This window comes from Hyperoodon ampullatus, assembly GCF_949752795.1.
Source record: "Hyperoodon ampullatus genome assembly, chromosome: 11".
Taxonomy (NCBI): Eukaryota; Metazoa; Chordata; class Mammalia; order Artiodactyla; family Ziphiidae; genus Hyperoodon; species Hyperoodon ampullatus.
Genome location: NC_136924.1, coordinates 20,336,550 through 20,363,649, shown reverse-complemented (window position 1 = coordinate 20,363,649; position 27,100 = coordinate 20,336,550). Strand labels below are relative to the sequence as shown.

The 27,100-nt window shown below is 39.3% G+C and overlaps 1 protein-coding gene across 1 annotated transcript; it reads left to right on the top strand.

The window, feature by feature from the left end:
- On the top strand, positions 1-27,100 carry LTA4H (leukotriene A4 hydrolase; the record flags this gene model as incomplete). The annotated part of the gene is made up of 19 exons (XM_079714245.1): positions 1-12; positions 1,199-1,329; positions 3,212-3,332; positions 5,637-5,705; positions 8,585-8,689; positions 11,257-11,309; positions 13,707-13,779; positions 14,050-14,190; positions 15,378-15,401; positions 15,893-15,963; positions 16,418-16,529; positions 17,084-17,228; positions 18,194-18,297; positions 18,729-18,799; positions 21,010-21,064; positions 22,774-22,869; positions 25,338-25,420; positions 26,074-26,178; positions 26,818-27,100. The coding sequence occupies 19 exons, from the start codon at positions 1-3 to the stop codon at positions 26,933-26,935; spliced, it is 1,689 nt and encodes a 562-aa protein (XP_079570371.1). The 3' UTR covers positions 26,936-27,100.

Sequence of the window (27,100 nt, the reverse complement as noted above, 5' to 3'; positions counted from 1 at the left end):
ATGAAGAATACGGTAAGAAAACCAAAAGGCCAAGGCTAGCACATAGGGACGTATCCATATTTAGGAGTTAGAAAGGAGGGGGAGGAAAAAAGCATTAGACAAGGAGAACCATTGATGCGTAAAGTCAAAGCAGCCAAGGAGAGGGCTTCGAACAGATGCTGCGGTCCATTAGGGCTATGAGCTCGGCAGAGGTCAAGGTTACTGAACAGAAAAGACCTGCTGTTCAGGAGGACTGCCCTTTCTGTGGCAGAGGAGCTAGAAGCCAGATTGAAGAGGGGCAAGGGAGGAGAGATTGATGAGGAATTGGAAATAGCAGCCATAGATTGCCCCTGAAGATTAAGAAAGGAAGGAGAAAAATAGAATAATTATCAGAGTGGACAGAGGATTGAGTGAAGTTTTAAAAAGAATATGGAAGGCTGGTTTAGGTTGCTTGGAAACAGTCTTGTGGCATAGGAAGATTGAAGATGCTAGAAAAGTAGTTGAGAGATAATGAAAGGGTATGGTTTCTAGGGCTCAGGTAGAGGATTATTGGGATGGAAAATCCTCAGACACTTGCTGACCCTCCCTTCCTGCCCAGAGCAGTTGTCTTTAATCGGCCATAGCAAGTATATAGGCTCTCCCACTCCTCTATTGGGTCATTTGGTTACACTTGCCATACCATGTTGGGCTTTTTCTAGATACACAACAGCAGTGAGGTACAGTCTACTTATTTGCCTAACAGGTGCCAAGGTTTGTTTTAATTTGGGGATATATGAAAGTAGTACAGAGCAGTAGGACTATATGAATTCTAGGTAGAAATATATGGTAAGATATATTGAGGAGTCATGATGAAAGAAACAAGTTATAGATGGATTTTTTCCTAGTAGAGAAGTTAAGTTTTAGGAGACAGAAGCAAAGGCATTTTAATTTAGATCTGACTTTTACTTAAAGCTGGGAATTTGTGTGACTGTCCCAGAATTACCTAACAATATATATGCAAATCTTAGAGCCCCCCTCCAAATTTAGGGAAGTTTAAAGTCCCATGAATTGGGACCTATGCTAACTTTCAACTCCTTTAATTCCTGTCTTTCACTATCTTACTCTCCCTAGGCAACTAGTTCTACTCTGTAGTCATTGTAGTTAGCCTATGTGCTGTATTAGTTTTCTCTGGTGCCTAAAACTATATTCTTATCATATAAAAATATTAATTTAATTCTAGATTCTGGATACAAAGGACCTTACAATAGAAAAAGTGGTCATCAATGGACAAGAAGTCAAATATGCTCTTGGAGAAAGACAAAGCTACAAAGGATCACCAATGGAAATCTCTCTTCCTATCGCTCTGTGCAAGTACGAATGTTCTCATCTTTCTCTTTTATAGCTAAATAAGGGGGATATATATTTTTATTTAATTTAGATTTTTTTTCATTTCCTATTTTTAGTTTGTGTGTATGTAGTAACTGATACACTACTCCTACCAATCTGCTGTTCCGATTGAGGCTTATAGTGAAAATTATATGTTCTTAAGATAGTAAAGAAATTCATTGTATAAGATACTCCAGAATAGGACTTTTGATAACTGTTAACTTCTTTACTCATCATTTTAGTAATACCTAGAGTGATGGTGGGAGCACGCCACTTAAGGAGGCATTTCAGAATCACCCGGGAAGCTTTACAAGCTGCACATTTTTCACCTTCTCCCAGAGGCCAGCCACTTTTATTAATGGAATAACAACAGTGGCAAACATAGAACCATTTCTATGTACTTAAAAAGTGCTGGAGGGCTTCCCTGGTGGCGCAGTGGTTGAGAGTCCGCCTGCCGATGTAGGGGACACGGGTTCGTGCCCCGGTCCGGGAAGATCCCACATGCCGCAGAGCGGCTGGGCCCGTGAGCCATGGCCACTGAGCCTGCGCGTCCGGAGCCTGTGCTCCGCAACGGGAGAGGCCACAACCATGAGAGGCCTGCGTACAGCAAAAGAAAAAAAAAAAAAAAAAAAAAGTGCCGGAGATGTATTCTTTCATCTAATCTTTATAGTAACCCTTTGTGGTATGATCTGCATTTTAAAGACGAGGAAAGGGAACCTCAAAGAGAGAAGGTAACTTATTTAACAAAATGGTAGCCAGAACTGTCATACTGGGAGTATATCCCACTCCTAGATATACTGGGGAAGGAAAAAAGGGTCGAAAACCATTGGCCTAGAACAAGGTCAATCTACCCCACCTAGGGCTTCCCTGGTGGCGCAGTGGTTGAGAGTCTGCCTGCCGATGCAGGGGACACGGGTTTGTGCCCCGGTCCGGGAAGATCCCACATGCCGTGGAGCGGCTGGGCCTGTGAGCCATGGCCGCTGAGCCTGCGCGTCCAGAGCCTGTGCTCCACAATGGGAGAGGCCACAACAGTGAGAGGCCCGCGTATCGAAAAAACAAAAAAAAGAAACAATCTACCCCACCTTTCAGTGGTCAGTGTTTTCATGCATTCTCTTCCCATTTAAGAAAAAGAAAGGAAACTCTCACACATAATTTGTGAGATCATTAACCATATTGTACAGATGAAGCAACTACCGCATAGGGATGTCAAATAATTTGTCCAAATTCACAGCACCAGTTAGTGGTAGATTCAAGCACAGGCACAGCCACTGGTCTCCAGGACTCTTGCTGTTTCCTCGTTAACAGTGCTACTCAATCTATCTGGGGTGAAGGACCAGTTTTTGTTAGTTCCAGTCCGCCACAGGCTGATACTTTTGTGAAATACAATAAAAATAAATTCCTAGGAAGAGATTAAATACAAACACATACATTTTATTATAGGTTCAACAGACATAAGAATTTATTCTCAAGTTCTTGACTTAACTTGTCCAGTAACAGTTTGCAGACTAGCACTACCCTACGTTATGCTCTGGCACCCACCACGGTGGTAGGTGAAGTTCCAAAATTATTTCTTCTACCTTCCCACCACTATAAAAGATTACATGATATCACAGAAAAAAAGTTGGGGTATTCAACTAATATTAATTCCTGTTACATCTTCATAAGCAGTTACCATGTAGAGAAAAGAACCCACAGGCTGGCATTCAAGTTGGAACATGTGAGGCAAACATTCCTAAAACTTACTCTCAATCAGTGATGAGACCTCGTAAAATATTATTTATATTATTTGTGTTATTTATGTATTATGAATTCAAATTTTAGTTAGATTGAATTGTACTCTACTAATGTATTTGTTCCTTTTATACAGAAATCAAGAAATTGTTATAGAAATTTCTTTTGAGACATCTCCAAAATCTTCTGCTCTTCAGTGGCTCACTCCTGAACAAACTTCTGGGAAAGAACACCCCTATCTCTTTAGTCAGTGCCAGGTAAAAAGGACTTGGAATGATTTATTATCCCCAGCTTATGCAGTTGAATGAAGCAAAGTAGACAGTGGTCTTATGGATACATGGGTCTTACCTAAGATAGTACTTTATTTTATCTTATATTATTAAAACTATATATATTTTCATTTATACCTGTCATTATTGACACATTCATATATTACTTTTAAAAAGAAACTCCCTTCAAATTTGAAAACATGTTTACCTAGATTGGACCATCTAGGTCATATTTATATTCACATCCTCAGCACCTAGCATAGAACTTGGCATAGAGTGAGAACTCAATAAATGGTCATAAAATGAAAGGAAAACATTGTTAAACAAAGTAGGTACCGGTTATGAAAATTGCTAATAATAAAGAAGGGGAAAGGGAAAGATCAGATTTCCCATTCCTCTCCAGACACCATTGCCCAGAGGTAACCACTGAGTTGGCGTGTAGCCTTTCCAGATTTTTCTTATACATTTACAAGTGTACATATTATGTAAATATATTGAATATACCTTTAAAATGATATGATTTAGACTACATCTGTTTTCTGTTTAACAACTAAGAATAAAGAACCACATAATTAGAGACAATCTGTCACAAGGATAATAAGTATCAAACTTTCTTCTGAAAAAAAAAGACTAATTCTTTTAGTAATCAAATAGTTTACAATTAAAGGAACTCGCTTCATTAAACATTGACTATATTTCCAAGCACTGTGTAAGGTACTTCATGTATTTAATCCTTTTAATATTCCTCTGTGATAGATACTATGGTGGGCTCACATTTGAAAACAAGTCTATCAAAAAGGAAGCAATGTTGACACCTGTATAGACGTGTTTACTTTCTATTGCCAACTGAAATTTTTTTTTCCTAAGAAACTCATAGTTCAGTAATCTGGAAGAGATATCCTGTTCTAGGCAAGAATGTACCAATTATGTACACTCTGTCTCTTATCTGATTTTCATCAGTAATTCGTATGGAATGTCCGTTGGCAAGAAATGCAAGATTTGTGAGTCAGAAGAATGTGAATTTTGAACATACTATTTCATTTCTTGTTGGACACAGTTTTTGAAATAGAGGAAAGAGATTTCAGTTAAATTAAGAAATTACTATAGTTGATAGGAAGCAGGTAGACATGATTTTGTTTGATGAGTTTGCTTACGGCCATTCTCTATGCATATTTTTCTGGGTTTGGTCTTACCCAGTGAAATACATATAAACCCCACCCCTGGCATTGCCGAGCCACATAACCAGGGACCTATAAGGAACCCTAAAGGCATGGTCTTGGAAACTTATTTTGGGAGAGAGAACCAGGTGGTTCTTCTAGTTCTCCTTAATCCATCTAGAGGTCATTTGGGATTTCCTATCTATGGAGAATCTATTAGATTTGAAGTGAAAAGGTTGGAGTTTGAGGATAGAAGGAAGTTTGCAGAGGCGTGAAGTAGGTCTGGGATTTATAACAACTTCAGAGAGAGATGTTAGTATCAGTGTTCCTTTAAGCTCAGTAGACCATCTCAGTGAGGCTGGGATTCCTTTGCTCACCAGCAATAGATGCAGACTTATCTGTAAACAGGCCAGGGTATAAAATCATAGGTACTCTGGTCATTCTTAATGGAACTGATCTTTATGACAGATTGATACGGAAGCAAAGAAACACTCTACATATTATGTGAATGAATATGTCTAGATGGTATTGAAAGAGACTTTTCTTTCTCCTTCCTTGTCTTCCTAGTGTTTACTTTTCAAAGTTTGCTGCAAGATCAAAATGTCAAGACTCTAACCACATTTCCCAAGCAGTGTTCCTTAGAACACTGGCGCCCCATTAGACGTTAATAATTAACCAGAGGAAAATGGGTTTTGTGTTGAAATAAAGTATGAGAATTCGAACAGGTTTCTTTATTATCGGTCTTTTCAGAGCGTTCAGGAGGCTAATGTTCCTAGTGACTCTCCCAGGCATGCAATATGCCATGGTTCTCAAATTTACTTCACCAAAGAGCCCTTTTTGTCAGGGTTCCTAACAGCTTCTCACTGGGCACTACTGTTACTCAGGAATCACTGCTTAACATTGCTTCATGCATCAGCTGAAATGTGAAGGTTGACCATTACATTAAAAGGGAAAACCAGATTTTTTTAATCCACAGATCTACTTTTGCTACTTTAAAAGAGCTGAAGAAGTGTGAGACATTTTGATCTTTAAAAGGAATGTGTCTAAGAACAATGCTGCAATTGTAATGATTTCTTAATGACTTGATTTATGAGACAGGGAAATAGCTGTTTCTTTTTTTTCCTCCCTCTCCCAGGCAATCCATTGTAGAGCAGTTCTTCCTTGCCAGGACACTCCTTCTGTGAAATTAACCTACAGTGCCGAGGTAAACATCACTGAAATTATTCACTGAATTAAATGATCCATACAATTATTTTAATAGGGATTACATTAAATCTGTGGATTTCTTTGGGTAGTATGGACATTTTAACAATATTAATTCTTCCAATCCATGAACATGGGATATCTTTCCAAAATGATCCATATAAGTAAATGTGGTATAAATGATAAGCAGAGATAAGAATTGAATTTTTTTTTTTTTTTTTTTTTTTTGTGGTACACGGGCCTCTCACTGTTGTGGCCTCTCCTGTTGCGGAGCACAGGCTCCAGACGCGCAGGCTCAGCGGCCATGGCTCACGGGCCCAGCTGCTCCGCGGCATGTGGGATCTGCCCGGACTGGGGCACGAACCCATGTCCCCTGCATCGGCAGGCGGGCTCTCAACCACTGCGCCACCAGGGAAGCCCAGAATTGAATTTTTATAGCTAGAAATACTTTACTTAATTAAATTCTACCTGAAATATGTTAGAAAAAGGCTATGGATCCCATTTTGAATCTCTGTTTTTTTTTTTTTTTTTTTTTTTTTTTTTTTTTTTTTTTTGCGGTACGCGGGCCTCTCACTGTTGTGGCCTCTCCCGTTGAGGAGCACAGGCTCCGGACGCGCAGGCCCAGCGGCCATGGCTCACGGGCCCAGCCCCTCCGCGGCATGTGGGATCCTCCCGGAGCGGGGCACGAACCCGTGTCCCCTGCCTCGGCAGGCGGACTCTCAACCACTGTGCCACCAGGGAAGCCCTGAATCTCTGTTTTAAAGGCAGTTTCAAACATAAGTATTAAAAAAAGGGGTGTCAGGGACTTCCCTGGCGGTCCAATGGTTAGGACTCCACAGCCGGGGGTGCAGGTTTGATCCCTGGTTGGGGAACTGAGATCCCACATGCTGTATGACGCAGCCAAAAAATGAAATGAAATAAAATAAATCATTCTGATTTTAAAAGGAATTCAGAATTCTGGACCTGAAAACAAGAATTTGGGAGCAACTCTTTTTAACTTAAAAAAATTGACATTTGTAGGATTAAAGTTTCTATAAATGTACTTTACAGCCATGTAACTATCTATCTAGGTATCCTAATGGGCATATATTGCAGACTTATCTGTATACATTTCCAACTTATTCTTGTTGTAGGTACTGCTAATCCTTTTAGGAAAAGGTAGACTATAATTAATAAATAAATACTATCCCAGAGGCTATACTTACTTAGACCAGGCAAATAGAATTGAGGACCAACCTATATTTATGGGGCCTTATTGATTCCCACATCGTTCCACAACCAAACCACCCCTAGCATAGTGCTGCAGAAAACTTTACTTGGAGGCCAAGAATCCCTGGACTCCAGTGCTTTGTGACCACCTAGAGTGGTGGGATAGGGAGGGTGGGAGGGAGACGCAAGAGGGAGGGGATATGAGGATATATGTGTACGTATAGCTGATTCACTTTGTTATAAAGCAGAAACTAACACACCATTGTAAAGCAATTATACGCCAATAAAGATGTTAAAAAAAAATTTTTTTTTAAAGAATCCCTGGGGCTTCCCTGGTGGCGCAGTGGTTGAGAATCTGCCTGCTAATGCAGGGGACACGGGTTCGAGCCCTGGTCTGGGAGGATCCCACATGCCGCAGAGCAACTAAGCCCTGAGCCACAACTATTGAGCCTGCGCGTCTGGAGCCTGTGCTCTGCAACAAGAGAGGTGGCGATAGTGAGAGGCCCACGCGCCGCAATGAAGAGTGGCCCACACTTGCCACAACTAGAGAAAGCCCTCGCACAGAAACGAAGACCCAACACAGCAAAAATAAATTAATTAATTAATAAACTCCTACCCCCAACATCTAAAAAAAAAAATCAATCAATAAATAAATAAAAATAAAAAGAATCCCTGGACTCTTCTCCACCACTTAATAACTGCATGACCTTGGGCAAGTCTTATGCCTCACAACCTCAGTTGTCTCATCTGTATAACCTATCACTGCCTAAATGAAGGGAGGAAGCAGAACCAAGGTATTTCCTGAATAGTTTTTAGCTCTAGGATCTATGGTTGTTGCAGCACTGATTCTGGAGGTCCTAATTCTGTGCCTGCCTCAGTAATAGCTTTGAGGACTGGGCCATGCAGGAAGAACATGAACGCCTAGCATTGTTGGAATGGATGTTTGCTAGATCATTAATACTCAGGTGATGGTCCTTTATTCTGGCATTCATTAGAAGTAAGACTTGGAGAATCATGGAGATAGGGTACACACTTAAGTGACCATACAGTTTGCCCCGTAAGGACCTTTTCCATACAAACTTCCAGAGAAAACTATTTCACATTTCTCAGCAATAAGTTTAAAAGTTTCTCACACTCATGACCCTTAAAACGTAGAATTTGTAACTCCAAGTTTATGCTTTAAATATTTAATTTTTCAGAATTGTATTCTCATCTAAAGTGAGTATAGCATCCTTTTGAATCTCTTCTGAGGGTGTGGAAGGGAGCAGGGTGGGTGGCTGCCATCGCCAGGCATGGTGCTGAGCTCTTCATTTATATTATTTATTCCTTGCAACAATCCTATGAAGTATTACCCTCGTTTGATGGGGGAAACTGAGGCTCAGGGAAGTTATTTGCCCAAGTGCATGAAGTTAGTAAGTGCAGAGCTGGGATTTTAACCTAGTTTCTACCAAATGCTCTTAATATGGGTGGATGAATGGATAGGTAGATAAGTCACCATCATTTTTAAAGAAGCCAGTTTTACATATTGCCAATTCTGTTTATCAAAGTGATACAGAGCAACGTATTGGGTTCATAGTCTATTGTATCGATAGTCAAAAAGCGGGGGGAAAGGTTATTTTACATAGAACTTTTCATTTATATCTTTATTTATATCTTTTCCTTCTCAATTAGGTGTCTGTCCCTAAAGAACTGGTTGCACTTATGAGTGCCATTCGTGATGGAGAAGCACCTGACCCAGAAGACACGAGCAGGAAGATATACAGATTCAGCCAAAAAGTAAGATCTTAGGGTCTAGATTTTGTGTTTTAGTTGGTGGTGAACTACAAATAGCTTTTACCCACCCAGAGAGCAAAATGGCTTTTGAAATATTTCAGAATTTAGAAAGCAGCTCCTGCTTTTTGTTTTCTTCATTTCTTTTTCTTTTGTGCTTTTAAAATATTTGGTTCTGCTAGCAGTGTTGTACTGAAGTAGGAGGGTGCTGGATAGGCATGGCAGGGGGCGTGCCTGATCCCATTTCCCTACATCCCAGTCAGTAGCAGGTTTCCTGTTTCTAAGTTACACTTTGACCTGCCCTGGTACCAGAGCTCCGGCGTGTGGTGGTGTAGTGTTTACAGATGGAAGAGCTGTCTTAGACCAGAAAGCACTGTTACAGTCCTTTTAAGTTAAAATTCCTAAGTAGCTGGTAGTTTGACTTGCATCTTTGACCTTTAATGAATTGTGTGTGTGTGTGTTTACTGATGCTTTTTAAAATATATATATATATATGTATATATATATATATATATATATTTTTTTTTGCTTTATGCGGGCCTCTTGTGCTGTGGCCTCTCCCGTTGTGGAGCACAGGCTCCGGATGCGCAGGCTCAGCGGCCATGGCTCACGGGCCCAGCCGCTCCGCAGCACGCGGGATCCTCCCAGACCGGGGCACGAACCCACGTCCCCCGCATCGGCAGGCGGACTCTCAACCACTGCACCACCAGGGAAGCCCTAAATATATTTTTGTTGGAGTGTAATTGCTTTACAATGTTGTGTTAGTTTCTACTGTACAACAAAGTAAATCAGCTATATGTATACATATATCCCCATATCGCCTTCCTCTTGAGCGTTCCTCACACCCTCCCTATTCCACCCCTCTAGGTGGTCAAAAGCACCGAGCTGATCTCCCTGTGTGATGCGGCTGCTTCCCACTATCTATTTTACATTTGGTAGTGTTTATATGTCAGTGCTACTCTCTCACTTTGTCCCAGCTTACCCTTCCCCCTCCCCGTGTCCTCGAGTCCATTCTCTAGTAGGTCTGCGTCTTTATTCCCATCTTGCCCCTAAGTTCTTCAGGACCTTTTTTTTTTTTTAGATTCCATATACACGTGTTAGCATACGGTATTTGTTTTTCTCTTTCTGACTTACTTCACTCTGTATGACAGACTCTAGGTCCATCCACCTCACTACAAATAACTTAATTTTGTTCCTTTTTATGGCTGAGTAATAGTCCATTGTATATATGTGCCACATCTTCTTTATCCATTCATCTGCTGATGGACACTTAGGTTGCTTCCATGACCTGGCTATTGTAAATAGAGCTGCAATGAACACTGTGGACATGCCTCATTTTGAATTACGGTTTTCTCAGGGTATATGCCCAGTAGTGGGATTGCTGGGTCGCATGGTAGTTCTATTTTTAGTTTTTTAAGGAACCTCCATACTGTTCTCCACAGTGGCTGTATCAATTTCCATTCCCACCAACCGTGCAAGAGGGTTCCCTTTTCTCCACATCCTCTCCAGCATTTATCATTTGTAGATTTTTTGATGATGGCCATTCTGACCAGTGTGAGGTGATACCTCATTGTAGTTTTGATTTGCGTTTTTCTAATAATTAGTGATGCTGAGCATCTTTTCATGTGACTTTTGGCCATTTGTATGTCTTCTTTGGAGAAAAGTCTATTTAGATCTTCTGCCCATTTTTGGATCGGGTTGTTTGTTTTTTTGATACTGAGCTGCATGAGCTGCTTGTAAATTTTGGAGATTAATCCTTTGTCAGTTGCTTCATTTGCAAATATTTTCTCCCATTCTGAGGGTTGTCTTTTCGTCTTGTTTATGGTTTCCTTTGCTGTGCAAAAGCTTTTAAGTTTCATTAGGTCCCATTTGTTTATTTTTTATTTTATTTCCATTACACTAGGAGGTGGGTCAAGAAGGATCTTGCTGTGATTTATGTCATAGAATGTTCTGCCTATGACATCTGGGTTGTTTCCATGTCCTGGCTATTGTAAATAGAGCTGCAGTGAACAGTGGGGTGCATGACTCTTCTTGAATTATGGTTTTCTTTCGTCCTCCTTAGCAGAACAGGTAACTAAGCCACAGTGGACAATTTTGCCCCTACCCCAGCTTCTGGGATTCCAAAACCTTCAGCATCCTCTCGTTGCTGGATTATTTTGTATGTCTCTCAGATATACCAGGAGTGGTTTTAAAACAAAGTTTTTTAATTCAAGAGAAAATGACAAGAAACTTAAAAGCATAGTTGCCTTTTTATACGTTAATTTTTGTGAAATGCTTAAAATGTACCTCGTAATACTATGTGCAATCGTGTTTTTCACATTTCAGAATCTTCCCTTGCTAATGGGATAAAAGGGAAATAGACGTTTTGAAATGTTTTTATATCGCAGTTTTGAACTATTTGACCCCCTCAAAAATGAGAACCATTTGAGAAGTACAAGAGGAAAGTAATCCACACTAATGTTTGGAGATTTGAAAGGAAATTTACTTACTTCTGAATATGAATTGTCTTATTCTGTCACATTTTTAAACACTAATTCGAGCATTTGGTGTGTGGTTTTTTTTGCCGCCTTTAGGTTCCGATCCCCTGCTACTTGATTGCTTTGGTTGTTGGAGCTTTAGAAAGCAGGTGAGCCTTTGAACACATTTTGAAGTTTATGAAAAGATTAAACCTTAGGTGTCTTGAACCTCTGTCAGGATTAATTGGTAGATCATTTTTGTATTTCTCAAGATATCAAGCCAACAGCTCTAGAAACATTCAAATCTAATCATGAAATGTTAAGTAACAAATTAATTTTAAATTTAAAAAATCTTTACCACTCACCCCTTAGACTTTCCAAGTATTATAGAATGAGCATGGTCTTACCTACCTTTATAGATCTGGAATCTAAGTTTGAACAAGTCACTTCTCATAACCTCCATTTCCTCATCCTCGAAATTATAATATCCCCTTTCCTACTTCATTGGGTGGTTATGTGCAACAAATGAGATAAATTATTTTAAAGCACTTGGAAACCTATAAATATTACAGATATAAGATATTTCGTTATAATTTTACCAGCAGCTAGAGTGCCCTTCTTTCTTAATTTCTTGTTTGTTCTTATTTCTAAACAACTGAAAATTAAGAATGGCTATAGTAATCACATTCTTTAAATTGCCAGGGATGTGGACACAGTGGACAAATCAGGCAAATATAGATTCCAGTTCCAGCTGTAGCAGTTCACTATCTATATCCTTGGGCAACTCACCTCTCTGAGTTTAACCTTCTTCGCCTAAAAACTAGAAATAATCATGTTTACTTCAAGGGATTTTTGTGAGGATTAACAGACCTAACATATGTAAAGGTCCTGGCCTATAGGAGGCACTCACTAAATGATAATTATAATAATTGTCACAGCAGCTGACAGTTATCAGGTCTCATTAGGTACCAACTCCAAGGCATTATGCCCTTGAATCCTCACAACTGTGTGGAATGGATACAATTACTCTTTCTCATTTTACCAATAAAGAAACTGATGTTCGGTGAGTTTAAATAACTGGCTCAGAGTCACAGAGCTAGGAAATGTCAGAGCCAGGACCCATCCTAGACCATCTGACTTTAGAGCCCATGCGGCATAGAACTCTGCTGTCTGGAGTGGCAGCTACTAACCACATGAGGCTTGAGATGTGCTGGAAGTGTAAAATACACACTGGATTTCTAAAGACTTCATATGAAAAAGAAGAATGCAAAATATTTCATTAATAATCTTTCCTGCTGATTACATGTCAAAATGATACTATTTTGGATATATTGGTTTAAACAAAATATATTATTAAAATTAATTTCATCTGCTTCACTTTGCCTTTTTTTAAAAATGTGGCTACTGGACAATTTATAATTACACATGCGGCTCTCATTCATTTATATTGGCTAGCACTGGTTACCACTGCTACTCACTGTGGTCTACAAACCAATAGCTTTGGCATCACCTGGGAGCTGGTTAGAAATGAAAGTCCTTGGGTCCTACCCCAGACCTACTGAATCAAAATTTGTATTTGAACAACCTCCCCAGATAGTTTGTATGCACACTGAAGTTTGAGAGGCCCTGCCCTAGAATCCACTGCCTCTCTGGGCCAGGATATCAAGGCAAAGACTTATTGTTTGGGGTTTGGCATTGCATAACAGTTTTAAGATGAAATTTACATGAAAAAAATATTTTTGAGTTCTAGTCCTCTATAAATGATATATAGTTCTATTTGTTTCTTCTTTTTTTTATTGTGGTTAAAAAAACCCCACAAAATTTACTGTCTCAACCAGTTTTAAATGTATAGTTCAGTAGTCACTAGTGTTAAGTATATTCATGTTGTAATGAAACAGATCTCCAGAACTTTTTCGTCTTGGAAAACTGAAACTCTGTACCCTTTAAACAACTCCCATTTCCACCTCCCTCCAGTCCCTGGTAACCATTGTTCTATTTTCTGTTTCTCTGAGCTTGACTACTTTATATACCTCGTAAGTGGAATCGTAGAGTATTTGTTCTTCTGTAACTGCCTTATTTCACTTAGCATAATGTCCCTAAGTTTCCTCCATGTTACAGCATGTGACAGGATTTCCACCTCTCTCTGTTTGTTTCTTCTTATTTAAAAGTGTTCAACCTTTAAGTGCATAACAGAGTCTACATCCACCCCCTTCTGGAATAATCTCCTACTGAGCCGTGACTGGGTTTCTATAGTTGTAAGATTGAGGGAAGAAACTAGATCCCTAAAGGTCTTACCAGAACCAGTAAGCTAACCTTTGGGGGCGCTTCACGTCAAGTTCTCACGTGGCCCAGACTGCACCCCCTTATAGACACGCAGACTTATTGCCGCATTCACAACAGGAGGTTCGTACCTCAGAGAAGCCGTTTAGCCTCACCTCCTCCTCATAAGCACGTAGTACATCACACTGCTTCTGTAAGGATTTGTGTACAACAGTTTAAATCGTTCCTAGAACCAGGTGAGTAATTTGCGTTGAATTTCATTTTTATTAAGCTTTTCCATTTTGCAGGCAGATTGGCCCAAGGACATTGGTATGGTCTGAGAAAGAGCAGGTGGAAAAGTCTGCTTACGAATTTTCTGAGGTTTGTCATAAAGTTCCCCTTTTTAATAACTGTGGTAGATGGTAGATTTAAGATTTTGAGTATGAAATGCAGTGCTTTTAAGTAATGTGGTAAAAGGATCTAATAGCATATCTTACTTTAGGTGTTTGCGGTTGATGCATTTTTGGGTATCATTTCCATTTGAAATAAGCATCATTAACTCATAGCCTTCAGAGAAAGCAATGTACACTTTTAAGAAATTTATTATGGCAATGATTAAGACATACAAATATATATACATTAATTTTCCAGACTGAATCTATGCTTAAAATTGCAGAAGATCTGGGAGGCCCATATATTTGGGGGCAGTATGACCTATTGGTCCTGCCGCCATCCTTCCCTTATGGCGGCATGGAGCATCCTTGCCTCACTTTTGTAACTCCTACTCTGCTGGTAAGTGTAAATCTTTCTTCATTTGAAGTTGACTTTTCCTCAAACATAAACCTAGATATGAAGAATCTTAGACTCCTAATAATAAAAAGACTTTTTTAAATAATAAAAGTCTTCTATTTATGTGGGCCTAGCCGCTCCGCGGCATGTGGGATCCTCCTGGACCAGGGCACGAACCCGTGTCCCCTGCATCAGAAAGCGGACTCTCAACCACTGCACCACCAGGGAAGCCCTAACCCTTGTTTCTTATTTGACTGCTTATTGTGGTTATTATCATCACCTCAACTTTCTAAAGAAAATAATTTGGCCATTTGGGAGAAAAGAACATGGTGTTCAAGGTGCTTTGGGATGCTGGGGGAGGAGGGCTGTGTAACAACAGTCTATTGATGAATTGTGTGTCCAAAGAAACTATACCATTTACACTTGGCATATAGGTACTGGTTAAAAAACAAAACTCAGTTTACCATAACTAGGAACGAATTAGCCCACAGTATATAGCTGTATTTTATATGCCTTTGTTCACTACTTTAAACCCTTCCTAGAACCAAGTGAGTAATGGATTAGCAACTAAATAAGTAAAACGCACTATAGGACACTACAGACTTTTCTTAAATATACTGCAGGTAATAAGAAGAGAATGAAGGTACCTAAGAATGCATAAGAGTGGATATAAAAAAATAGAAGAGGAGGGCTTCCCTGGTGGCGCAGTGGTTGAGAGTCTGCCTGCCGATGCAGGGGACACAGGTTCGTGCCCCGGTCCGGGAAGATCCCACATGCCGCGGAGCGGCTGGGCCCGTGAGCCATGGCCGCTGAGCCTTTGCATCCGGAGCCTGTGCTCCACAACTGGAGAGGCCACAACAGTGAGAGGCCCGCGTACCGCAAAAACAAAACAAAACAAAAAAATAGAAGAGGAGAAATGTTTCCTGCAAGTTAATTAGAGACAGGTATACTGGCTCCTGTGGTATTGGAAAAATTCCCAAGATTTGGGAGAGAAAGAATAATGCTATGTTTTAATCCTGCATTTAAAAAAAATTTCTTCAGTACATGTTGCTTTTGAACTCTTTGGAGTGCCACAGCAGAAATACAGTGGACCATAAATGGTGGAATACTATGTCTTGACATAGGCAGTCTTTTAGATATAGTCTGTAATTTGATTTCTGAAATATTAAGGTAATTTTCTTCTTTTTTAGGCAGGTGACAAGTCACTCTCCAACGTAAGTTAAGATTTATTATCATGGTCTTATCCTCAAGAAGTATTAAGTCAAGTGATTTTAAAATATCCATTGTGTCATTATACTGAAGACATGATTATAAAAGATAACTTGGGGATTCTAGTTGCAAGACATTACTACATAATCAGTAGGAGTTAACAGATTTAAGAACATTTTAAGGTTTGATCTCTTCATATGTTTATGAAATATTTTTTAATGGAGTGATGTATCCATTTATTATTTTCTAAATAATATTTTGTTTCTAATTTTGTAAACTATACTATACTTTTTTTATCTTTGGCTAAATTGTGATTTTTTTTTTTGAACTGAATAATTCCTTGAATATCTCAGCTAATGTTAAAAAAAACTTGAACAATGTGGAAAAAAATAAATTGAACAACGTGAAATTGGAAGAACTAGAATGCTTACATAATGAGTTATTTTAGGTTAAGATAATCAATTTCACCATTAATCACTTCTACTATTTCCTTTAGGTTATTGCACATGAAATATCTCATAGTTGGACAGGAAATCTAGTGACCAACAAGACTTGGGATCACTTTTGGTAAGATTTATTATTACTATTTCTTTATTGGTTCTTGTTATTGATCTCTTTCCCTGCCTTCCACCACCTTGAATTGTTTTGTGTGTATACCTTTGTTATCATCTCTTTGGTAGACAGGGATTTTTTTTTAATTCTGTAATACTTATCACAATGTCAGGCAGAAAAGAGGTTTTCAGTTGATGCTGTTTAGTTCCTGGTATGGTCACATTTTAATACATGGACACATAAAACCAGAGCCCTGGCTTCATTTCCCCTACTTCCATCTTCTGGGCTGGGCTTCCCATTGTTCTAAACTGAATGCAAGGAAGCCATGCAGAGCAGTCTGCTTAGACTTGAGTATTCATACTTTACAATTGCTTTGCTCTGTAGAAACAGCAAAAAGAAAATATCTCGTTGATTGCAGTGCCTTTTCCTCTCAGCTATGTCAGTGTTTTTATTTTTCAATTATTTTCAGGTTAAATGAAGGACATACTGTATACTTGGAACGCCACATTTGTGGACGGTTGTTTGGTGAAAAGTTCAGACATTTTCATGCTCTGGGAGGATGGGGAGAACTCCAGAATTCGGTAAATGAGTCATACTTTTAAAAGCATTCATCCCAAGTTGTGTAGGTGTTCAAAAATTCAGTTTGTAAAGCAGCTTTACTAAGTAGCAGTAAGAAAGTCATTTTTACCAGTGTGGGAAATCAAGCAGATACTGGTATGATGTTCTGTTGTTAGCTGTTAGTCATTATCTTGTGTAAGGTCACGTTCATGACCAGTAGGACCTCACTGGGGCTTTGCAATAATATAGTTGGTTACTCTGTTTGAATTTTATTTGGTGTATTTATGTCATTTTTAAATGCTCTCTCCTGAGAGCTGAAGTTGCTAACCAGGCATTAAAACATTTTTCTAGTCTTTTATTGAGCAAGAAATATCACAGAACCTTGCGCTAGTAGGCATTCCATTAATAGACTTCCAGAAATGTGTACTAACATATCCTACAGTTTCCAGTCTCTAGTTTAAGTTCTAAATTCCCCTAAAATTATACCACTGAGTGTAGTAACACTTCTTACTAGCTTGTGTACATGGTGGTAACCAGACTTCATATTTGAACATTCCTCTAATTTTGCGTCTCACAGATAAAGACTTTTGGAGAGACACATCCTTTCACCAAACTTGTGGTTGATCTGACGAACGTAGACCCTGATGTGGCTTATTCTTCAGTTCCCTATGAGAAGGGCTTTGCTTTACTCTTTTACCTTGAACAGCTTCTTGGAGGACCAGGCAAGCAGTTGGCATTTTCTGATTTTTTTGTTTTGAGGGTAATAGAAAGAATTTTTAACTGTTGCTTTTGCTCCATTTTATTCTTCCAGTTCATTTTTTATGTAGCTAAGAAATCTGTATTGTTTTCTAATGTTACCTCTCTACTTAAAACCTTGACTAACCTCTGCCTTCTAAATTATGCTGCTTGACTTATAAAAAGCTCGTCAGTATTTTAAAAATTAGGAAACTAGTATCTGCTCATTGAAAAAAATTTTGTGTGGTACAGAAATTTGTAAGAGTCATAAGTGAGAGTCCTTCAGTTTGGTGTGTATGGCTCCAGATCTTTTTCAAAGTGTAAGTGAACATAAAGACATATATAGATATATATATACATATAATTAATTACAGAAAATGGATCATACTATATATTTCTTCTACATTTATTTTTTAATTCAATAATATTTTACATACATCCTTCCATGTCAGAACTTACAAATCTATCTTGTGCTTTTTAATGCCATCACAGTATTTCATTATATATGTGTGCTGAGTTTACGTAACCTTCCCCATTGATGGGCATTTAAAAGTACTCTCTTTAGTCAATGGACTTTGGATGCCCTCCATCATCTGGATCCATTCTGTCTGTCCAATCTTATTTTCCTCTTTTCAAGTTATACAAAGATCGTTGGTTTTGGAACTTGTGTTGTGTATTCCTTTTTTGTGTCTTGTGTCATCCCCTTACCTCTAATTAGGATTTCTCTTCTGCCTTCCAACAAATTACGTATGTTCTTCAATGTACAACTTAAGTCCTACCTCTGTTTTTGAACATTCTTTTACTCTTAAAGTCCTCATTGGTTTCCCTATTTTCTGAATGTTCTCTGTTCTCCGTGGTTTGGTACAACGCAAGGCACCAAAAAATGTGTTAACTAATTACCTTTCTATTAATTGACTTCTTTTTTCTTTTCTTCTTTTTTAAAAACTCTTAGAGGTTTTCCTAGGATTCTTAAAGGCTTATGTTGAGAAATTTTGCTACAAGAGCATAACCACTGATGACTGGAAGGATTTCCTGTATTCCCACTTTAAGGATAAGGTTGGATTCTAAAACCTTTCTTATTGTGCATGCTCAATATATCTTTATTTAATGGCTATGTGTTAGGTTGATTTGAATTACTTAATAGTAGAATTAGTTTAGAATTTAAGATTCAATCTTTCATTCAGTGTTTTCCTGTTTAAAATGTGATCTCAACAGTATGAACTAATTGTAGAATTTTCCTATTTCAGAGCAATCTACAGGGGTATGTTTCAGAAATTTGTGTGTGTACTTAATTTTCCTATTTTAATTATTTAAAAGAACATTACTGATTACCATAAATTTATTTTAGAAAAGAGACATAGAAATTATCTTGACATGTCAGTGTAGACAAAATTATAGATTTGAGGTCCTAAAAGTCAGTTTTAGATTTTTTTTTTTCAAGAGAAAAGATTGTTCTGTAGCAAACTGGGTGTTCCTTCTGTTCTCAGGTTGATATTCTAAATCAAGTTGATTGGAACGCCTGGCTGTACTCTCCTGGACTGCCCCCTGTGAAGCCCAAGTCAGTACTTACCTACTAATGCTTTTCCTTCTCATTCTCCTAAATCCTAGAGCTCCTCAAAATATCTGAAAGGGTTTTATGCCTTCCTTAAGGTACTACTAGTTTGTGATGAGAGTTGAGCTCATAGGAGTTAGAACCTTAACCCTGAGGTCAAAAAAGTCATTTCCATGATACTATAAATATAAAATAGTACAGTTCATTGCAGGTAATTATTGAGTGCCTCCTTTCTGCACAAGGATGGTGAGAGATACAGAAAAGAAAAAGATATTGCCCTTTCCTTGAAAACGTTTGCAGTAAGAAAAATAACATAGAAGCATCATGTTCCTCATTACAACAGTGTCGTAAGTTACCACCCTCACTTCCAGAGGAGGCACCTGAGGCTTAGCTAGGGTAACGTGTCTTGCTGAATGCTGCACAGCAAGTCATGAGAATTGAGATTCAAATCCTCATCGTCGTAAACGCTCCATTACACTGTCTTTTAAACTAAACACCTTCCTCAAATCAGGGACCTGAACCCTGGTCTTCCAAGAATCATATCAGGAGATGCTAACTACTCCATGTTGCCGCCAGGAACTTGCTGTCCCCTCCACCCTGAGTACTCTTTACCCATTAATTCCAATCGCAACTCAAGAACCACTTCCTGGGCTTCTCTGGTGGCGCAGTGGTAGAGAGTCCGCCTGCCGATGCAGGGGACACGGGTTCGTGCCCCGGTCCGGGAAGATCCCGCGGAGCGGCTGGGCCTGTGAGCCATAGCCGCTGAGCCTGCGCGTCCGGAGCTCCGCAATGGGAGAGGCCACAAGAGTGAGAAGCCCGCGTACCGCAAAAAAAAAAAAAAAAAAAAGAACCACTTCCTCACGAAAGCATTCCTTGACCTCTCTAACTAGGTCAAGTCTCCCGTTTTGGGTTTCTCGGTGCTGTGTGTCGCCTCTTCACAGCTCCACAGTCGTAATCTTAGATTTGTGTGAGTGAGTATTAAGTCTTTCTCCTTCACTATGTTGAAGCACCGTGAGAACAGGGCTCATACCTGATTCCCTCATTACTTTTCTTAGGACCCTGCCCTAAGTAAGGGTTGCTTCCCCTCCCTGGGCTAATCCTTATTTAATTTGTTTCATTACAATGAGAAGGAAGTTTCAGGCACCAAGAAACAGACCAGCCAAAGGTCTTTTTTTTAACTCTCCTGGTGTTCCTTATGAAATCAGTGCTAAGTCATGTTCTAATTGAAGGTAATGAACTGCCTGCACAGTCGAGGACCTCTGGTCCCACTTGGTCTTGAGGGCAAACAAAAGGGCTTGCCTACTGTCCACAGCCTACTTCATGAAGATAAACTGGAAGCTGATTCAAAGAAGGTCACTGCTTTGACCCCTTTATTATCTCCCCCAGGGCACAGACTCTCTGAAAGCAAGTTCAGTGGTCACTTCTAATCAAAACTTATCTCATTTAGGCCCTGCAGGGCAGGTACCCCTCTGTTCTCTAACAGTAGCATTTCACAGCAAGTAAGCACGACTTATGGACAAAGAGGGATGTTTTACAAGAATTTTGCACACATTACATGGTCTCTTCCATTGCTGCAAAATGTATGATTTGTTTTCCAAGTTGAGAACGCATAAACCTTAGCACAGCTTGCTTTGCTTAATGGTCAGAGTTCGTGAATTCTGCTTTCTTCTGAAAAGAGAGGATCAAAATCACAAGATTTCGGAGTCTCCCAAGGGTGTCACTGTTATTTCCCCATTGTCTAGAACAGTGCCTGTCACATAGCAGTTGCTCGCAGATCTGTTGGACGTTTAGATGGTTGGAACGACAGAAAGGAAAGGCCACGAGAGCAAGGACTTGGTGGTGTTTACCATGTTGTCCTGAGTGCCTGGAACTGTTCCTACCATCCGGGAAACAATACGCTCAACTCAGCCCCAGCCCCTTCAGCATACACTGCAGAAGCATGTGACGGTCTCTGCTGAGGTGTTTTGGCATTCTCTCCAAAGAATAATCCAGGGTTTCATTAATTTGGCATCCAGTTGGATTTCTGTGTTCTTAGAGGATACCAGTAATCTTTAAGTCAAGTAGAAGATTTCCTATTTCCATCACTCTGGAGTTGTTTATCTTTATTTTCAAAGAACTTTGAAATTTAAGTATGTTCTGTAACTTCAAAATGGCATTGATGCAAAAGCATGTGCCTTTTTCTAAAATGTAATCTCTAATATTCTGAATCTTTGCAGTTATGATATGACTCTGACAAATGCTTGTATTGCCTTAAGTCAAAGATGGATTACTGTGAGTAGTAATGTATGATTTTTGACTCCTTTTTGAATTGTACAAATGTGTCTCTACTCAATGAAGTGGGGGAGTGGTGCTTTACTTATGAAGTCATGTATTTGGAGTTACTATTCCTAAGTCAAGTTTATCCAAAATGATATTATACCAGCCGTCAATGTGTAAAGTTAAGTTTGAGGGGGAAAACAAATGGATGTTGATGGTATTAGTTCTGATTTTTCTTGCTCTTAAAAGGCAAAGGGTTGGGGGAATATAGGCCTCTTAGAGGAGAGTAAGTGATTTTTAGGAAAGATGAATGGGCTCTTAGAAGAATAGATAGGGAGGTATGATAGTTTGCACCAAAGTTTGTCTGGGTGTGGAGAATAAGAGAGAGGAGTAGAAAGCTCCAGGTATTGGGAGACCCACGAAGGGTCAGAGGAAGGAAGAGAAACCAAATCAGGAGCAAGGCAAATCGGGAAAATGGAACAAGAAACCATGGCAAAAGACACCCTAATTTTAAATAAAATATAAACATCTTTTTGGAGATTCTCATAACATCATAACAAAGTTAGAGCATTACTGACTTTTTAGATCTAAGTTCAAGATTTTTTTGTAAGCAGATATAAAATCTAACAACGTCTGATCAGAGCAGTAGGCTGGTTGTATACATATGTACCTCCTCTGTCAATGCTTTGCCCTCCCCATCCCATCCTTCTCTCTACTCACCTTGCCCTGCCATGTAACCATGACCATGAATTTTGGTTTATCATTCCCCTGCTCTTTGTTTTTACCACTAATAAATATATCCTCAATAGGTAGTTTAAATTTGCATGTTTTTGAGCAGAGAATGAGATCTGTAAGTTCTAATATTTAGGTGAGGTTCTAAAGAGGGAGGAAGTTCTGATATTACGGGTGTTTTGAAGGGGGAGGAAGATGTAAAATAATGATTCTTTACAAGGATGTATATGCATACATTAAATTTTCTGGAAGGATATACATATTAATATAGGTTCCTGAGGAGTGGGACTTGGAGACAGGGAGCAAAAGCAAAGGAATTTTTCATTTGGTCCTTTGATTTTTTTTTAACCTTTGCATATATTTCTTTTAAAGTTAAAAGAAACCCTAGTTTAAAACTATTTTAAAAGATTTTTTAAATACTTATTTTGATAAGCTTTTTTTAATGTTCCTCAATCATTTCCTCAAAGATAATTCGCAATGAATCCTAAATTGAAAAGTACATCCCCACTTTTTTTTTTCCTTAAATGATTCCCAAGATTAAGTGGGGAAAACAGAATGTGTGAAGATGAAGGGAAAGATCTGTTTGTGGCCTTACGAGTTCATTAGTGTGATATTTAAAAGAATATACAATTTGATTATTTACCCAAATTTTCAAATTGGCCTATAACTAGTTGACATGCTTTTTGTAGCATTTCTTTGCTTTGGAAATCTACATATCGTGAATTGTACAGACGTTGTCAAAAGTTTCCTCCACTGTTACTATTAATAGTCTAATTTTTCTTAAGTAATATAGATTTAGGAGTCATATCAGCTCTTTAAGTTATAGTTACGCCATCTCAGAATGATTAAAATAGCTAATGTTCAAATTTATTTTTTATAATCTTATGCATCCTTGTATTTCTCTTTCTTAACTTTTACTTTTATGTCAGATAAACCAAGACATATTATTGAATCGTACACGAATGGCAGTAATCAGGCAACATTTATTTCAGGGCAAAGAAGATGATTTAAATTCATTCAGCTCAGCAGACCTAAAAGACTTCTCTTCTCATCAGGTGAATGAATTTTTAGCACAGATGCTCCAGAAAGTAAGTACTAGCTCAAAATATTAGAAATTAAAATGGGCATACAGGCACAGCATTTATGGTTGAACCCCACTTGGAAAAGATATCCATGTGGAAGCTAACAGAAAAAAATGGTTTGGTAAAATCCATTCGTTTACTTAAAAACATTTGTTGAATGCCTGCTATGTTTACTATTGTGCTGAATATAAAAATACGTAAGAAAGAAATATGCCGGGTCCTCAAAAAGTTTATAATCTAGTAGGAAAGGTCTCAAGTGCAAAATTTAGCAATAAAAGGAGGGATTTTAGGTGTCATTTGAGAAAAAAGTGAAGAAGGACTCCCTTCCAGCGGGGGTGATCAGGAAGGATTTCGGAGGAGTGGGGCTTGATTTGAGAAGAGCAGAGTCAGCAGGGAGATGGAAGGAGCAGCGAGTGACAGAGCGTGGCAGGAGGAGGAAGCCGTGGCCCTGGGAGAGAGGTTAATGAAGAGAACGCTAGAAACGCTGCTGGGATCTGATGTGCTGAGTCTTGAATGCCAAGCTAAGAATGTTAGATGTGATTCCAGGCAGTTGCAGAGGATTTTTTTTGCGTACGCGGGCCTCTCACTGTTGTGGCCTCTCCCGTTGCGGAGCACAGGCTCAGCGGCCATGGCTCACGGGTCCAGCCGCTCCGTGGCATGTGGGGTCTTCCCGGACCGGGGCACGAACCCGCGTCCCCTGCATCGACAGGAGGACTCTCAACCACTGCGCCACCAGGGAAGCCCCAGGATTTAACATTTTTAACAAGAGAGTCATCTGATGAAATGGTGGATTGTGAAGACCATTCCGCTGGTGTTGGGGAGGCTGGATTGACATGAGGAACGCTGGGGGTGTAGTTGGGAGACTCAGAGGAGTACAGGACAGGCAGGAGGGAGCTGGCGGGAAGGGAAAGAGCAGGGCAGTGAGGGGGAGAACGCACAGGATGGAGCATGGGGTTTGGGGACTGACTGGAGTGGGGGTTAACAGGAAGGAGTCCAAGCAGATTTGAAGGTTTCAAAGCCAGGTGACTAAAAGAATATGCGAAGCTGAGAGGAGATGCTGTATGTTGGGAGGGAGATAGTGATGGGGTCTTTACTATTACGTGACAGGGAGCTCTTAGGTCTAAAGACCTTGAGAGGGATGGAAGAAGACTTTGAACAGAATTTCCTATGGAACTGATGCAAAATGAGGAACAGGCATTTAAAGCAACGGGAGTCTTAGAGAACCCATTAGTGCATGAAGCCATCACTGCGGTTTCACACATTTCTGTAGCCCCGCCTGCCGTGTGGCCTGGAGCCACGAAGAGAAAAAGCATGATGCGCGGACTGGCGAGCAGGCACAGCAAACATGGGAGAGTAACGAGGTGACCTAGGAGGTGACCTTAACCAGCTGGCCTACCCGGATGGACTTGGGGATTGGTTCAAACGAAACAATCTGGGAACGGTCCAGCAGTCAGTGAGAGCCGAGTGTGGGGGAGCGTTCTGTAAGACGGGAAGCGGCTGGAGCGGGAGGTTTCCATCTACCTCGGGATTCCTCCGCCTGCATCCCGCGGGCACCGCCGACGCTCCGCCTGCCCAAACTGCCCAAACTGAGCGCTGCTTTCTCTCCTTCACCCAAGCTTGTGCTCCCTTTAGCGCAGGTTAACCTGGGCACGGGAGTTTATGAACCCCCTGAAACTGTACATACAACTTGGTGTTTATACGGTAAATGTATCCCACCCGCCTCAGGAAAGGGTCCGTATTAGTCATCAGATTCTGAAAAGGGTCTGTAATATAAAAGTTTAAAAACTGTTTTTTTGGGGCTTCCCTGGTGGCACAGTGGTTGAGGGTCCGCCTGCCGAAGCAGGGGACGCGGGTTCGTGGCCCGGTCCGGGAAGGTCCCACATGCCGCGGAGCGGCTGGGCCCGTGAGCCATGGCCGCTGAGCCTGCACGTCCGGAGCCTGTGCTCCGCAACGGGAGAGGCCACAGCAGTGAGAAGCCCGCGTACCGCAAAAAACAAACAAACAAACAAACTGCTATTTTGTAGGGGTATAGATCATTCAAAAGGGATTTCGGAGGAAACATACAAAGATAAAGCTGGGGGAGTCAGTGAGGAAAAAAACTAACTGTGATTGAATCTGGAGAACAGAATAAATTTAAGATATTTAAGGTATAAGGAAGAACTTGAAAGACTCTGGAGAGGTTCGGAAAGTTACTGTTTACATATACCAGGAAGTCTGAAGAGAGTACTTCCCATTTACCTCTCCATGTACCTCGCAAATTAACTTATCCCTTGGCTCCTAGCAGAATATCCTTATTCAGAATAAATTTGCACAAAATTTATTTTAGTGTGCATTTGTTTCTTTTATTTTTATCTAACTTATTTCTATTTTATAAAATATTGAGGATTTTAATCTGGCTAAGAATTTCTCTCCAGCTCCTTTCTTCCAAGGAATCCTGTTGAAATGATACATTATACTTCTTTATTTTGCTCTAGGCACCTCTTCCATTGGGGCACATAAAGCGAATGCAAGAGGTGTACAACTTCAATGCCATTAACAATTCTGAAATACGATTCAGGTACATCATTTTAACTTGTCTCTGTGGAAGAAAGTGGAAAACTAGTTTAAAAAGTGGAGAAAGGAAAAGCAGCGTATGAGACATACATGAGTCTTGAAAAATCCTTTTCAAATTTACTGCATCTATATACATAATTATAATGGTCTTTAAGGAATAGTTGCAATATCTGTAAGATGATAGTACTAATTTTTTTGTTAGAATTTATTCTAAGCTTCTCTTGCCTTTAAAAAAATTAGAATTAAGGATTCATTGGTAAATAGGCATTCTTCCTATTGGACTCTGAAATGGGAATAGTTAGAGATCTTTGATTCTGTTCATCTTTTTTAATTCAAATTTGTAGCGTGAGCTTAAATCAAAGTTTTATTCCTTCTGAAATTGCATATGTAAGGTCTATGAGCACCTACATAATCCAAACCTTTTAAAACGTATGATCTTTTTCAAGAATAAACTCTTCTTCTTTCTCTTCTCCAATTATTGAATGGTATGTATAAGGATTTGAGATTCTCAGAATAAAGACATAATATAAAGTGGTGTACAGTGTAACTATAATGGGATTATTCATCATTACAAAAGTAATTTTCAGGTATACCTGTCATATCCTGCTTCTTCCTCCTAATTTCCTACCCCATACCCCCTAAAAACCCTCCTTTTAGATGGTTACGACTCTGCATTCAATCGAAATGGGAGAAAGCAATTCCTTTGGCTCTAAAAATGGTGACTGAACAAGGAAGAATGAAGTTTACACGACCCTTATTCAAGTAAGAACCAAGTCTCACTATGCTTTGACTTTATATAAGGAATGGGGAAGAAAAACCTTAAACAGATGTTTTTGATGTTGCTAAAATACTTTGAAAAATGCAATCTAAGAATTAATACTTCTAAATATTTAAAATTTGAGATGATTCCATTAGTTTTTTAGAAGGATTATATATGGATTACCTATTATGGGCCAAATAGGGTTAGACCCTGGTGAAAAGGAAATAAATCGAAGATAATCTTATATACACAAAAAGATCTTTAAAAGCAAGTAGAAGATAATTGATGAGTAGGGAAGGACAAGAAAAAAGTGTCTGAAGTTAAATGCAAGAAGGATCAAACAGGTAAAGCCAAACCTTTTTGATTCAAATGTTGCAATAAGGTAGACTAGGTTGCTTGACATATAATAAAGGAATGCTTGGTAAAAGTGAAAAAGGTTGTATCTTGGCAACAAGATACAATTTAAGAATACCTCAGTGAAGTTGTTTTGACTATGAATTTGTCAGGAATTCTGAAAAAAATATAACTAAGACATAAATATCTATTATTAATCTGTTTGCTTTGCAAGTATAATAAAATTTGCCGAAATAAGTCATTATCCATCTTTCTTTCTTTTTTTTTTTTTTTTTTAATAAATGCAGGGACCTTGCTGCCTTTGACAAATCCCACGATCAAGCCATCCGTACCTACCAAGAGCACAAGGCGTGTATGCACCCTGTGACTGCCATGCTTGTGGGGAAAGATTTAAAAGTGGATTAAGGACCTGTCCATTGCTGATTTCAGACATTTCTCTTTTTAAAATTGAATTCATAAAGAAATATAAAATTTCAGCTCACACTGTAACTAAAAATGCCTTTTTAGTTTTGGCTTTTTATTGTTTGGTCAGTGATTTTTTTTTTTCATAAATAAAGCTGATCTATCTCC